We start from the raw sequence: 16,832 nt of genomic DNA, 5'->3' as shown, positions 1-16,832 counted from the left end.
CAGTAATGATGATCATTCTTATGCTGGAATCAATCCAGTGTTTATGGATTCGACAACATAGTGTGACTGCCACAAAAGGTTTCTCATATATATATATATATATATATATATATATATATATATATATATTTATTTATTTATCTAGTATGTCAGTCAAGTGTTATAGTTGGCTTTCTTTTATTTATTTTATTTCATTTTTTCTTATTAAAATATTTTCAAAGTTATGAACTTGACAAATATCAGCAAACATTTCAAGATATGTAGCACAGAAAAAGGCATGTATGTAAAGCATAAATCTCTTAATTCCACTATTTAAAAATATGTATCAAATTTTGTGTTTTTAATACTAATACTACTCTACCTTTTTCCTCTTCTGAACTTTTTTCTGCTCTCCTCTGTGTATAATCTTTCATTGATATACTTCTTTTGTTATTTTCATTACATCACTATCATTACCTCACTTTTTTGCCCTCACTCTTCCTTCTTTCAAAAAGAAAAGTTCTCTTTTATAACAAATGAGCATAGTCATTGGCTGTATTTGAAATTGCATATTTTATTCATCACTTTATTCTAGGTTTGTATTGATTCAGATCAGTTTAGGGGTTCACATAGTTTGATAGAATAATTACAGCAGAATAAGATTTTTAAAATTAAAGTCAAAGTAGGGATTTTTCCCTGAACTTTTATATTAACAGAAGAGAAAACTGATGAATTAATGATTTAATTTTTAAAATTATAAATATATGAAATTAATAATTCCTCCAGAATACAAAAAAGCATTGGAACAGGACCAAATAAAACACTCATAAGCCATATAGCACTTTACAGAAAAAAAAAATTTATTTTATCTTAGCATGGGCACAGCATTAATTTAATTCATCATAGCTTCCCTGTCTCTCTGTCTCCCAGATTAATTTACCAGTCAGAAGTGTATGCCAAACCTGGATAACAATACCTGGGTTTTGTATTTTAAGAGACTTCCTAAACCAGTTAATTCTCATTGACTTTTCAGGAAAACTAACCCAGTCACACATGGGGTAAATGGATTTTTTTTTTTTTTTTTTGACCTACCTCTAATCTATCAGCTCTCTGCTGAAATTAGGGAAATGATCTCTCTTTGGTCTTCTGGACTCATTCAGGGTCTCTGCATTTATCAGAGATCTTAAGTCCTTCAAAATTGTTTTTTCTCTACAGTGTTCTTCTTGTATAAATAGTTCTTCAGCTAATGCTCATGTCATTTTGCATCAGTTTGCCTAAGTTTTCCCAGGTTTCTCTGAGTCAATTAGATCAGGCATAAACAGTTATTGAATGCCAGCTGTGTGTCTAGCTTTGTACCAGGCACCAGGGATACAAAGAAAAGTAAATGACTTTTCTCAGGGAACTCATAGTCTAACAAAGGAGACAACATGCAAACAACTGTAAAAACAATCTATGAAGAGGATAAATTGGAAATAGTCAATAGAGGGAAGACACAGCTAAGATTTAAGGAAGATCAGGAAAGGCATTCCTTTGGCCATTTTTTATAATACAATAATTTTCCATTATATTTCTATACTATAATCTTCTCATCCATTCCAATTAATAGGTATCCTTTCCTTTTTGCACAGTCTCTAGTTAGGAGATGGTTCTTTCCCATCTTATGGCACTGTTGAACCCCAGTACCATTTTGGAGATTGTGTTGATCTCAGACTTCTGACTGTGTTCTCAATTGTGAAGCTGACCCTATCTCTTTTTGTGTCTTCCAGTGCTCTAAGAAGTAAACAGCCTAACTCTCTCTCCCTGTGTGGTGACTTATGGGTGATGACTGAGAATTTTCCTCTTATTCTGACAAACTGGGCTGAAATTCCATTGGCTTTAGGCCTCATAACTGGAGTTCCGACTGGCTTCTGACCACCTAGAATATCTTCCTTTATACTGCCTTCTTACATCCAGACCCATTTGAGAAAGCTTAGGCTAGCTTCCAGTCTCCCCAGAGCATTCTGGCTGAAAGCTCTTGAAGGCTGCAGGCCCATTACCAAATTACTAACTCTACCTTCTCTGATACATCTCTACTCCCAAGTGCCTAAAGATTTCTTTCTTCTTGTGTAGTTCCAGATGGAGGAACTTTTGCTATTTCTTTTTGCTCTTCTTGAGTTGTTCTATTTGTTAGTTTGTTGTTGTTGTTAGTGTGTTTGAGAAAATTGTGTTCCTCAACCACTTTTCATGTTGCCATAACTAGAAATCTATATAGTTTACTTTTGTGGACAAAAAGACTAAATATTTCTGAATTTCACTTCCATAGACCTTTTTCTATGAAGTTAAGACTAATTTATTAAATGATCTCAGAAAATACTTTCAACTGTAGACAAAAAGATTTCATTCCAGGACCTACCCATTTCATCACCTCTCCTTCAGCTCCCAAGTCTTGAGAGAATTGATATATTTTGTTTTTATGCAACAGATATTTCCCCCAGTGGCCCCCCCACAAAAAAATCCTTACAAAATATATTATCAGTAGAGCAGTCCAAAAACAGTTCAGCAGAACTGCTTAAGAGCATGCTTGAGACTGAGAGCACATATTTCATTACCTTTTTGTGGCATTAAGTGAAATGGAGGAAAAAAACAAAAAATGTAATAAAATTTGTTTTATCTCTTCACTATGCATATTAACCTTTCTACAAAGATAAGCCTGCTTAAAAAGAAAAGCCCTTAAAACATTTGTATTTTCTTTATAAGTATCCTTTCCAAGGAAACAACTGGGCCATAAAATACAAACTTTTAGCTAGAAATATTGTTGGATATGAGTCTGTTTTTTCTTTCCGTTTTGAGTATCTTTAAAAATTTCTTATTATGCAAAATATGTGACATTAGTGTGTATGTTTGTGGTAGGTCCTATAATCAGTTGGCTTTTGCCCAGCAGGGTGAGTTAAGACAATTTAAGAAGTAACTCATGTTTGTCTTAGATTTTTGTGAATATTGAACCTTGTAAATTTTTATTTACAATAATTTTTTCTACTTCTAGGCAGAAATCTTTGACTGATTAATTTGAAAAGTTGATAAGAACCCTTAAAACATACATATCTATACACATACTTTTTTGTCATTTTAGAAACACTGATGATATTTATATTAATTTATTTACAGTGAGCCATATGTTTTTATAGTAATTCAGATTCCTAGCTTTGCAAAGACAAGCAAGTTTATGACTTTTTGTGTATTTACAAGATTTGGCCTTTTCCCAAAGAAGGAATTTTTTTTTAATTTTTTGTTTGAACAGATGTGTAAACAATAGGGCTGCTGTCTCTTATGCTTTAGTGTTTAATGAAAGGAAAATGAAGGAACATTTAGTAACTTTAAAAAATCTATGCAGAAGTTGACATGACTAGGCTAGTGTAAGGAGTTTTATTTGCCACTCATTTTATGATAACACGTATCAGAGATCTATTTCATACGAAATAAAATGCATATCTTTAATATTAAGTATAGCTATTTGTCATTTTATAATTTGAAACACCAAAACTTCCATTAGAGGTTTTTAACCAAGCTAATTTAAACATTTACACCTGAAATCATTGATAAGTAAGCCATCATAAATTCAGAGTATATTTTTTGTCAAAATATATGATAAAAAACAATAGATATGTGGCACAGTGACTAAAATGCTAGTCAGACACTTCCTATCCCTATAATCCTGAGCAAATCACCAAACCCTATTTGCCTCAGTTCCTCGTCTGTAAAATGATATGAAAAAGTAAATGGCAAACCATTTCAAGTTTATTTGCCAGGAGAATCCCAAATGGGATCTTGAAAAGTTGGAGAAGACTGAAATGACGAAATAGCAACAACAAAAACAGCTTTGAAAGGTAAGAGGCAGAATTTAAAACTAGATCTAACTGGTTCCATATTCAGCACATTCCTGTTACTTCTCTGGACTCAGTTTACTAAAATGTAACAATAAAATGTGGCCAATCTGCAAGTATAAATTTTAGATCCTTCTCTGTGGAATTAGGTAGAAAGAGCAAAAAATCCTAAGGAAAAAGAATAGAACAAAGAATTAAAAAGGTGCTTTGGGAACTTTACAATTTCACCTAGTTTACTTTAAATTATATCAATAGAGAAGTTCAGAAGAGCATTGACTTTGGGGAAAAGATGAGTTTTGCTTTGGACATGTTGGCTTTAAGATGTTTAAGAGGCATTTGGTTCAAAATTCCATAATAGGTAGTCAGGTTCAGGAAAAAGAGTGTGACTAAAAAGGGGGGGGTGAGGGGAGGGGAAGGAAGGGAAGAGAGAGAGAGAGAGAGAAAGAGAGAGAGAGAGAGAGAGAGAGAGAGAGAGAGATATTCAGGATATATCATGTATGTACATGTATCAGGATGTATCAAACAAGTTTTTGTTTAATATGGGGCCACATTTAATCAAGAAAAAATAATTTATTTGTTTTTCCATATCTCAACATACATAGCATTGAAGAAGAATGCTGCCATTAGATTTATTTTTAAATTATGTTTATCATATATCTTGACTCTATAATGTATAATATAAATAGCATGTATAAAGCTCTAAAAATAATCTTTTAGATAATATAATCAGGGATTATAAAAAGTTTAGGCCCTGTAATGAAGAAAAAAAGACAAGCAGAATATAAGAAGTTGGCAGTCTCACATTCAAATGACAAATATTGTTAAGATGTATGAAATTGATACATTTCTGAGGAATTGTAATTTAAGATCTGGAAAGAACCATCTTCTTCAATCCTATTATTTTACAGATGAATAAACTGAAGCAAGCAGTGCTGATGCCAGAATTTCCTATCTTGAATCCAGCGAAAATGTTAACTTAGCAGTGTAATATCAAAGATGTGTTCCTTTAAAAATCCAAAGAAAATGTCTTCAGTCTAGAATAAGAGCATATTTCTTTTTATACATTTTTTTTCCTCCAAAAAAAGGAGCAATATGCCCTTCTGTTTAAAGAGAAGACTTAATTGAAATTAGGAAAAAGTAGGGTATGGGGGGAAATACATACATATACACATTCTCTCTCTCAAAGATATACAGTACAACTGTTTTCAAATATTGAAGAAAGTCTCTTATGTAAAAGAGATAATCACAATTTTCTGTTAAAAAAAAAAAAAAACACCTTTTTTTCCAGAAAGTAAAATTATATCTAGTATTAGAAATAATGAGACAAATTTCAATTGAACATCAGGAGAATGTTCTAGCAATTAGAACCATTTAATAATGGAATGAACCCATCATAAGGTAATAACTTCCCTATTACTAGTGTTACTCCAAACTGTTTGGATAACCATCTCTTAGGAATGCTTATGAGAAAGTTTTCTGCTTTGTGGGGGGAGGTTTATTTAGCTAATTTATAATGTCTTTCCTAACTCCAAATTCTAAAATGTTGTGTAAAACAAAAACAAAATAAATTGAGTGAGAATTAAAAACAGTGAAAAAAAACTTAAACTAGGCTATACCATTCTCTTATGACAGTTGTTCTGCTAAAAGTAATCCCCACACATCCTGAAAATCTCAATAAAATTGTCATGAAAAAAGAAAACAGAATATGTGAAGCCATTCTTGATCCCCCATTTTGTTAATGTTCTTTGTATCAAAATTGCTTTTTAAATTTAATACACACACACACACACACACACACACACACGTAGTATTTCTTAATTGTATTTGTTTCCCTGAGTTCACTATAGATAGGTTTCTTGAAAGCTGAAAGTTTTTTTCTGATTTTGGTTTTATATTCTAGTACTCAGTACAGTAGCTGGCACATAGTAATTATGTTTATCACATATCTTGACTCCAGAATGTACAATGTAAATAGTATGTATAAAGCTCTAAAAATAATCTTTTAGGTAATATAACTAAGAATTATAAAAAAGTTTAGGCCCTGTAATGAAGAAAAAAAGAGAGTGACAAGCAGAATACAAGAAGTTGGCAGTCTCACATTCAAATAACAAATATTGTAAAATGTAAGCACTTAATAAATACTTGCTGAATTAGAGGTAAGGAAGCAGGATAAAAAGGACAATTTGGACCAAAAAAAACAAACAAGCAAAAATTAAAAAACAATACACCTCAGTAGTAGCTGCCTTTTTGGCTATCTCTCCAGATACTATTTTTAGTTGTTAGTATATCAGTTTAGGACAGGTGCCCAGGAGAGTACAATGCCAAAGATAATGACATAGGCATTGTAGTTAAAATGTAGAATTCCGTTGGCTGACTTTTAGAGACAGTTTATCAAATGGTATCTATACTTCTCTCAGGTTTAAATTTTGGTCCTCAATTTTACAATTTTAGAAACTCATTTTATCTGCTTCATTAGAGGTTTTCAGACCATGGTAAACTAATTGATGACTACTGAAGTAAAAAATGACCAATTTGCTAATCAGTTAATTAATTTAAAATGGGAAATATGCCTTTCCCGTGATCACATGTTCCTTGTCTTTTTTTATGCAGGACATTTTCTTTTCAGTATCTTGCTACATAGGATATGAGCTAATAATCAAAATGTTGCTTTGTGAACATTAATTTTCTTCCCTTTTGGATAATGTTCATCACAATCTTTGTAGACAATCTCTCCTCACTAGGCTTCTCTGACGGTTTTTTCCCTTATGCCTGTATGACTTTGTCTTCTTAATCTTCTTCAACAGAAGAATATCATTTATCCTCCATCCTCTAAACAAACATTTCCTAGGCAATGGTCTATTTTTTTATATTCCTTTGGGGTTTCTATCAGCTACCATGTATTCCTTTTTATACATATGACTCCCAAATCTATGTACCCATCCCTAATCACTCTTCCTGCCTCCAGGTCTGTGTCACTGTTTTGTGCCAATATAGCACAACTTCATTTTTCCTTTGGCATCTCATATTCGACATGAATTTAACAAATTGGTTTTTGGGCAAATCCATCTTACTGGTTAGGGATTTATAAGTCCCTTAGATCTCTAAAATCCATGATTCTATGTCCAAAAAGGAACTCAATATCTTTTACTTTAAACTTGTCTCTCTAGTAACCTTTTCTATTTTTGTTGAGGTCTCAACTAATCTTCTAGTCACCCAGGTTCATGATATCAGAATCATCTTTAATTCTTCCCTCTCCTTTTCTTCCATATTCAGTAGTTTTCAAGTATCTTAATTCAGTTAAGTGAAGCTACAAAAGATCTTAAGAGATTACTTCTTCTATTTCCAATCTTACTGATAAAAGTTATTGGAGCTGAAAGAAGTTAAAGGAATTGTTACACCAAAGATGGAATCTGGATTTGAACTTAGGACTCTGATTTCAGTCCAAATCCAGTGATATTGGCCAGGTGGGCCAAACTACTGCCACCATCACCACTACTCTTCTACTTCCCCATCCCTAATGAATAGTAATGTCCCTTTCTTCTCCCCAGCTCCAAACAATGGCCATTCATCCAAGCTGATTTCAACAGTAATTGCTCCAGAGGGACTTTTGGTTTTCTGTGTTTCTCCATTGCTTAGTACATTGCTTGACACATACATATTAAGCATTTTAAATATGCCATTTTTTTGTATATTGAATTATAGAATTCACAGAAGGGAGTTTAGTAGCTGTCTAGGACAGCTCATTGTTGCTTTGTTGGTATACAACTCCTTTTCTTGGCAAAGATACTGAAATGGTTTGTTCTTTCCTTCTCCACTTCATTTTACAAATGAGGAAATGAAGATAAGTGACTTGCTTAGCATTACACAGCTAGCAAGTGTTTGAGGTCATGAATCCCAAAAATGAGTCTTTTGACTCCATACCTAACACTCTTATCTATTGCATCATTTATGTATCTCATACACGAAAGAAATCCCCACTGTTATATACTTATTTGGCAAGTGGTCATCCTCCATTAAGTGAGATCCCACCACTTCTGAAGGAAGTCATTTCAAATTTTGGACAGCTCTTATTGTCAGGAAGTTTTTCCTGACATCACAGCTAAATTTGTGTTTGCAACTTCCGCTCATTGCTCCTGGTTCTGGTCACTGGAGCCAAATGGAGCAAATTTAATCCCTTTTCCAGATGACAGATTTTGAAATACTTGAAGACAGCTATCATGATCCTTTGGAGTCTTTACATCTATAAGCTAAACATAGATTAGCATTAAACATAGATTAGTTCCTTCAGCCAGTCCTCATATATCATGGTCTCAAAATCCTTCATCATACTAATTGCTTTCCTCTGTTTTTTTTTTTTTTTTCCAGCTTCTCAATATTTTATTAATGTATCTGGTGCCCAGAACTGAACACAGTATATACTGGATGTGTTCTTGCCAGGGCAGAGTACTAAGGGAATATCCCCTCTTTATTCCTGGAAGCTATGACTCTCCCTCTTAGTTATACAGTTCAAGGTCTTATTATTATGCTGTTGAGTCATATTGAACTTATAAATCTTCAGAAAAATACTCATTTCTTCCCAATTTTTTTCTGATTTCTTTGTATGCCTCAAATCTATAGTTCTCAATTATATTATAGGTTTCTATTATGATGATGTACTACAATTTATTTTAACTGTACCATTCTTGTTGAACATTTAAATTACTTACATTTTTAAAAAAATATACTCTGTTGCTGTTGTGGATGTTTTAGTATGAATAACTTATTTTTAAAAAAATAATTTTTAGCATGTTATTTCCAACAATGAAATTATTTGGTCAGGCAGTATAATTATTTTTGTGACTTTTATTATATACTACTAGATTGCTCTAATTCAAAGGCCCTCACCATCTTTTTGTCACTTAACACTTGTCTCCAGCTTCATTTGCAGCTCTGATTATTCCTAAATCATTGGACAGTAACTTTTGGCTATGAACAGGAGGATTTGACAGAGAGAGAAGATCTATATGTCTGATAGTCCTAGTTATTGAACAATTTAGAGAAGGAATTGAAAGAAAATTTACATATTTAAAGCATAAACTTTGTGATACTTTCCTAGGTCAGAAAGACCTTGTAGATGAATAGAATACTTTTATTTTTATTTTTAATTATTTTTGGTTATTTTCTTTTTTCCATCTACACTCATATGTCAGCATTCCCAGTCTTTTTTTCATTGGCTAATCATTGCTGGGTTTTTATTTAAGATGACAAGTTTTCATGACTTCTTATTGTGAGCTTTTAATGTTTATTCAACTTGCATTCATTTTTTTTTCCTATCAGGGCACAATCCCTTTATTTTTTATTGTATTTATTTTAAAAAATCAGACACTTTCTTTCATATAAGATAATAATTTAAGATATTTTTTAGCCAAGGGCAAATATTATGAAAACAGTACATTCTACATTTTTTAGAAATATCACAAGTATCACAAACTGATACTTGCTTGTTCACCATGACCATTCTGCCCTTTGTCTTTCTGTTTAATAATAGCTTTTAAAGAGGATGCTTAATTTGACCAGATTTAGTATGGTATTGAAAATTGGAAAATCTGACACTGTTATGAAGAGAAATGTCTTACAAAGAGTTCAGTCTGCCATCTTAAAGTAAATGCTACTTTCTACTACTTAAACATATCTACTTAAAAACTATCTCATTATCCACTTTGGTTGTTATAACTGACCATAGTCATATAAAAAAAAAAAAGTTCTTATGTGCAGTAACTAGAATTTTCTTTCTTTCTTCTGGAAGCATTCACTTAAAAACAACAATAATTTTCTTATTTTATTCCTTTGGCTAATAAAAACCCAAAAGAAAAATAATTTTCTCATGTGCAAATTGAACATTGACTCCTTGTTTCTCAAGTAGAAAATGATAGTAATAAGTTTCTTATTTGTTTTCTTCTTAGACAGCATTTTATAGTTTTAGAAAATGATTCTTAACAGTTAGAATGGAATATTTCTGTTGTTATTTATCTTGCATTTTGGACCAAACGAGATTTCATTGATATTGGGAGCTCCTACTGATGAGGAAATTTCCTGTAACAAGGGAAACTGGCACCTACTTTGTATCATATAGTTATAGAGACTTACTTTTAACAATGAGAGATTAAGTGATTTTCCCAGCAGATTATGTGTCAGGGAGAATTGGAACCCAGATGTTCTTGATCTCAAGTCTAGCTCTCTACTCTCAAAACCATACTGCTTCTTCATAAAATAAATATGACCCAAAATTCTAGCTGACTGTCATTGTCTTCCCTGAATCACTAACAAGTTCTTTAAACACAATGGGTGCTGAAAAAGTAAAAAATTATTCTACCAACTCACCTACTATGTGAAGATGATATCACATTAGAAAATTGTTTATTGATTTATTTGGTTGTATAAATATAAAATGCTTACTTTAAATTTTGCAAAAGATTTTGATTTATGATTTTTTTTTTTTAAATGGCATGTCAAAGTCCCCATTTTTCCTTTGAAAAATATGCCCCATGAGCAACTTTTAAAACTTTCTATTGTGGAAGTTTCTTCCTTGTTCTTTTTTAAAAATTAAATCACATCAAGCCCTTTTCCAATTCTTCCATGAAAAATAAAAAGTAAAAAAAAAAAAAAAAGATGTAATGTGCTTTCTGTAGACATTTGTATCTTTTCTTGTTTTAGACATATGAAAGGAGAAAGAAAGATCCGTACACCAAGATTCTTACCAAAGAACAGCAGCCAAGTGAAGAAAACCAGTTGCTTCCCCTTTACATTACAAATCCTGTGATTTATAAAAAGAAGGAAGTTTACCACATGGACCAAATCACCTTTATAATGGGAGAAACTCCAAAAGGAATCCGAAGGTCAGTTGCTAAAAATGGAATTGAACACTGAAAAAAACAAGGTGTGAATAATCCGGTCAAGTAATCTAGAATTTTTTGTCAAAAGTACAGATTCTTTGAGTTTTGTCCATATCTGGAATCTGATTATTTGAGAATAATGTAGGTTTTTTTTTTCTAAATTAAAATAGATCTAAAAATCTTTTAATGTTTTAAGTAGAATAGATCTAAATATGAACAAATTGCCTATTAGCACTGCAGATAATTTTATAGATTAAAGACAGATTTGCAAGTCCATACTTCTCCAGCACCATTACTCATAAATGAATTTGGATCTGGCCTCTTGGGTATTTTCTAAGTCATTAGTAGGAAGTATTTGGCAATGAATGGTGATTGTATATTTAACTAACTCTTAAGGTATTGGAGTCAAACTCAAATAGAAACAAGGGTCACTAATCTATACACAACAATTTCTTGTTGAGTCATGTTAGCCATCTTCAACTCTGTGTGACCCCATTTGAGGTTTTATTAGCAACAACTCTGGAGTTGTTTATCATTTTCTTCTCCAACCCATTTTACAAATGAGGAAACTGAGGCAAACAAGATTAGTGACTTGTCCAGGGACACACAGTAAGTGCCTGAGGCCAGATTTGAACTCAGGAAGATGAGTCTTCCTGATTGTAAGCCCAATGCTTTACCCACTGTACCATGCCACAGGCTGTTAATATTTATGTTTTATTGCATTTTTATTTATTTTATTAAATATTTTCCAATATGTTTTAAGCTCATTCACACAGCACTCTGGAACGCTACATGTTTGAAACTTGTGCTCAAAGGAAAATAAAAATTTTCAACCCTTTAGCCCTGGGTCTTGGAGCTCAGAACAACTTTAAAATATTATCCACAATAAGAGTTTGCCCTTCCATTTCCATTTGTTCCTCAAGAAATAAATACCTGTTACTTTGAAGAAATACTGGGTCAGAAGTCAAGAAGTCCTCGATGTAGCTAGTAAATTATGTAACTGTGGAAAAGCACAAAACCTCTTCCTGCCCCAGTTTCCTTAATTATAAAATGAGGATAATAATAACACCTACCTTTATCATCTCACGAAGAAGGGGTTTAAATTGGGTTGTTGGACTACACTATAACCCTGAGGTTCCTTCTAGCTTTATATCCAATTATTTTAGAATCGGCTAGCTTCAGTCTTTTATTTTTTTTTTTAATGAGGCTCTTGAGATACTTTCATAATAATAAACTGGAAGAACTAGGCTCATTTAGTCACTAGAGAATGTAGTTTAAGATTAACCAGTCTAGTTATAGAAATCAAAAATGAAACCAAAGTCTTCTTCATAATTCATTCAGTAGAATGCAGTATCATATACAATGAGCATTTATTTTATTTTTTTTTCAGAGAAAATACCATTAAAACCATTTCTTGTTCTAGAGATAGTAGAATTATCAGGTTATATCTGTGGTCATCTTTTTTGCATAGTAAATAAGAAACTTATTTGGCAGCTGTAGAGAGAATATCAAGTTTGTGGATAAATAAAGACATCAGCATTTAACCTTGCTACTTAGTCTTGCCAATTAATCACTTAATCTTCAAAAGCACAAATATTTATTAGAAAGTTCACGAAAATGGATTTGGAGATGATTAATAAACAAAATAATCTTAATCTCCATTTGCTTGATGTGGAATGAAAAATTGGTCCTTTTAAGGCCTCCTTTGCCTCCTTGCTTTGAATATCCAGTTAGAGCACTGCTAGTTTCCAGAATGAAAATTTGGAAACTTACATCTGCCTTGTTAAATATTCTGATAAAGATACAAGTAATTGAGATAGCATGGGGAAAGCAGCAGCTGGGTTTTAGGAAACTTAGACAAGTATACTGATATACTTCCATGTGTACTGGAAACTTTTGTGATATAGAGACCAGAAATAAATAAGGAAAAGTTTATATAAATATGAAAATGTAACTGGAATTGCAATCAAGAGAAAAGAAAACTATAAAACCTGCTTCTCTTAGAAAAAAGTGTGACATGGAAGGTTATATACCCAGAATTAAATAGTAATTTGAAATGAAAAGTTATATAAATATGAATATATCTCATTATATTATATAATTATACATAGTATATGGTATTTATTATTATATGTTAATAATATTATTATGATGATGATTTTTAAGAATCTAATTTTATTTTATTTTATGTTTTTTGCTGAGGCAATTGGGGTTCAGTGACTTGCCCAGGTTCACACAGCTAGGAAGTATTAAGTGTCTGAGATCAGATTTGAACTGAGGTCCTCCTGATTTCAGCACTGGTGCTCAATCTATTGCACCATCTAGCTGCCCCAAGAATCTATTTTAAATGTGTTTTTCTTGGAATTTTTACCCCCCATTAGTAGCATTGTTGATTGGGGAAATTTAGGACTAAATTAGCTCTTAGTGCCTATGGAATTTTAATCATTTTATTTCTTAGGACTGAAATTTTTTTTTGTTGTTCAGTGATTTTTAATTGTGTCCAATTTTTTGTGACCTCATTTGGGATTTTCTTGGCAGAAATGCAGGAATGGTTTGTCATTTCCATCTCATTTTTATAATGGGGAAACTGAGGCAAATAGTTAAACACTTTGCCTATGGTCATACATCTAATAAATATCCAAGAGCAGATATGAATTCAGGGAAAGAAGTCTTTCTGACTCTAGATGTGGTACCTCTTATCTACCGTGCCATTTAGCTGCCACAGACTTAAATATAATATAGCTTTAAAATATGTAAAAATTACTAAAAATTATTCTCAGATCAAAAATTGCCTGATGGATGTGGTGAATTACATGGTGGAAGTATAAAATTCTTTGGAAATATTTGTTAGCAAAAAACCAAGTAAGTGAAAAAATGTGATGACATAATGAGTAAACACTATTTTTCATTGACAATAAGGAGAAAGTTATGCTTTCACTCTAGCTGTGACATCATTTGATATTCTTCTGTCAATAAAAAATCTTTTCAGATCTTTTGGATTTAGATCTTATGGATTAAATTGAAAAGATCACATCCTTTTTGCTAAATTATATATTGTTGATGGCTCTGTCTCCCTTTAAAAGTAAAAGGAAAAGAAAAATAATCACTGATTTGTTCATTAATACTACAGGAAACAGTTTGAAGAAATGGCTTCCTTCTTCAGTTCATCTTCTATGGAAGAATTTGCTGGACATATAACAAGTGCCACATCAGAAGAACGCCAGAAAATGCTAAGAGATTTCTATACTTCTAGATATCCAGAAGCAAAAGAATTTTTTGCAGATATTGATTCAGAATTGATTAAATCTGACTATGAAAAAAGAGAAAATATTACTAAATCGAGAAAGAAAAAATCCCTGGTGAAAGAAAATCTGTCAGATTCTGATCCTTTAGCAATTGAAGTTTCTACAAGTAGGACTGCACAAATTTGCAGTCCAAAAAGGCATAAAGAAAAAGTAATTGAGTTTCAAAATAATGATTCCTGTGGTGAAGTTTTGTCTAATAATGCAAAATCTAAAAAACAACCCGGTAGTTTTACCCAAGAAATTGTCAGTAGGAAAAAGAGCCAAGCATTCAAAGATACTTCAGTATCCAATTCCTTGAACAGTAAATCTGAAACTTGTAAGAGAATGTTAGTAAATACTATTAAGGACCAACAGGACTTTACAAGAACAGACTGTTCAAGAAGCGAACCTCTTTTGAAATCTGAAAACAAAAAAATAGAAAACCAAACTTTAGAAGACAACACTGTGGTAGACTTACTTGGTGACACTTCTATTCTTGATGACCTGTTTAAAAGTCACGGGAACAATCCTACACAGTTGCCAAGGAAAGCTCTTTCAAAGCCCATGGAAAAAGCAAAGCAGCGGCCAAGGGATTTCTGGGACATACTGAATGAGCAGAATGATGACAGTCTTAGTAAATTCACCGACTTGGCAGTAATAGAGATGTTGTGTGAAAAAGTACCCCTTGCTACATCCACTAAAAGAAATGAAGGGCTTGAAATGTCTCTTTGGAAGTCAAATGAGAAATTTTTATGGAAAAAAAATGAATCAGATGATTCACATGAAAATCTAGCAAATAGTGTGATGCCTAGAAATACAAGTGAATCACAAAGCCCGTAGAGGTTAGCTATAAATATTTGTGTTGGCAGGAAATACTAAATGTGATGAATTGAATTCATTTCTGAAAAATATATTTAATTTAATTCTGTCCTTGAGTTTTGTTTTTCTTCTTGGGGATAAAACATTTTATGGGAATACATTGGTAAAAATTTGATATTTTTAAGTGTACTATCTCATTGGAGAATAGGCTTTCTGTTATAAAGCCCCTTGCCTAAAAGAAAAAAGGGAGGGAAAATATAATAGGAACTAGCACCTCACTAGTTATCAGAAAGCCCAGGCTCTACTTCTAGATATTTACCATGAGCTTTAAAAAGTCTCTCTATCTCTTTAAAGCCCACTGGAGCTAAGCTGTCTTGATTAGTAAGTAAATGCATACTTGCCTAGCCTATTGTATCCAATTGTCCTCAGATCAAACCATGATTCACATTCCATGCCCTTTTTAACCTAGGCCTTCTGTTCCTTTTGCTGTCCATACTATTCTCCCTGATGCTGCTTTCTATCTCTCGCTCTGAAAAGTTTAATCACATCACCACTACTATTGTTTGAGGTAAGGAGAAATCAGGTAAATGTCCTATGGATTAATTCTCTATCTTTTTGACTCTCCAGACTAACAATCTTCCCTAGCAGCCATTCCTCAATATATATTGTTTCCTCCCATTAAAATATAAGCTCCTTGAAGGAACCTCATTTTTTCCTAATATTTCCCAGTGCTTATTAATACAATGTCCAATACATAGTAAACACTTAATAGCTGCTTTTTCATTTATCAATTATCTATCAAATAAGTAGGATTGAACTCATTTGTCCATCTTCAGAATTCTTAATCTTTACCATTTAGCAAATCAGTATCGTATTATCTCCTTTTCCCCCTCTTTTAAACTCCAAGAATATAGTAACTCATCTTTCTCACTGTTCTTTGGAAAACTTTAATTCAAGTTTTTTTTTTTTTTTTTTTTTTTAACAACTTCATTATTGTGGAGCTCTAACATTTTTAGTATGGTGATATTTTGATGACTCTTATTTCATCCATATCTTTTCATCTTATGTTTATACTTTGTCCATGTCCTCCCATAAATCCTTCAGAGGGTGTCTATTTAACATACTCAATACCTTCCTCTAAATCTTTCCATTGCAATGAAACACAGTGATCCTACCATTTCTCACTCTCTGTTCTCACTATATGAATATTCCATTTCTTTTTACCAGTTAACCATTTCTTCAGTAATGTATTTTATATAATTTATCCTTTGTAGTTTTTCACTGGTAATAAGTTTTAGTCTATTCTTGCCAACTTGTACCTGCACATTGCTTTTTGAAAAATCTATAACTTTAATTCTTGGGAGAATTGTAGACTTAGCTTCATCCTGATGTAACATCATTGGAAAATAGGTCTTTTTTTTAAGGAGAAGAAGCAACTTAAGGTCATTTCTCCTCCTCTAATTCAATTGTTTTCCCCATTTATTGTCTTTTTTTATAGGGACTGTCCAAGATATTGTATTTGTACAAATATTACATATATATTTATATTTATGTGTGTGGGTGTGTACTTTTGTATATGTATATTGTGTTTGTCTCTTATCAAAGCCATACATATGGATCATCCATTTAATTATCTGTTTGCTCTATATCCAAATGTTTTTGCTATGTGGATGATTAGGCTGAATACTTTTGAGCAATTTTAACTAATTTAGAAAACTACCTATGTTCTCACATTTGCCCCATGAATAGCAACATACTACCTCCCACAACATCCCATTTTACTTTTGAATAGCTATAGTTTTAAAGAAAATTTTCCCTACTTCTAAATATGCCTTTTTGGAACATGTAACATTCTGGGCCCAAGAACAGAAAGTTTTTTCCTCTTTTCAAATAACATCCCATTAACATTTGTAGGTGTCTATAATATACTAAATATCCCCGTTAGACAGTCCCTTTAGACAGTTTTTCACATCTACTTGAGGCCCTTCACTATCTTTCTTGCTCTCTGGATGCTCTTC

The 16,832-nt window shown here is 32.2% G+C and overlaps 1 protein-coding gene across 2 annotated transcripts in view; it reads left to right on the top strand.

The window, feature by feature from the left end:
* The window catches only part of ERCC6L2 (ERCC excision repair 6 like 2), a 148,947-nt gene extending 134,024 nt beyond the window's left edge, over nt 1-14,923 (top strand). For both annotated transcript variants that reach the window (XM_051996873.1, XM_051996867.1), the window contains 2 exons: nt 10,533-10,714; nt 13,842-14,923. In XM_051996873.1, coding sequence (XP_051852833.1) covers nt 10,533-10,714; nt 13,842-14,835 — 1,176 coding nt within the window. In that variant the 3' untranslated portion in view covers nt 14,836-14,923. The remainder of the gene's footprint in view (nt 1-10,532; nt 10,715-13,841) is intronic.
* The last annotated feature ends 1,909 nt before the right edge of the window (nt 14,924-16,832 follow it).

This window comes from Antechinus flavipes, chromosome 1, assembly GCF_016432865.1.
Source record: "Antechinus flavipes isolate AdamAnt ecotype Samford, QLD, Australia chromosome 1, AdamAnt_v2, whole genome shotgun sequence".
NCBI lineage: Eukaryota > Metazoa > Chordata > Mammalia > Dasyuromorphia > Dasyuridae > Antechinus > Antechinus flavipes.
The sequence above is the reverse complement of the archived record's forward strand: the minus strand, read 5'-3'. Positions and strand labels throughout refer to the sequence as shown.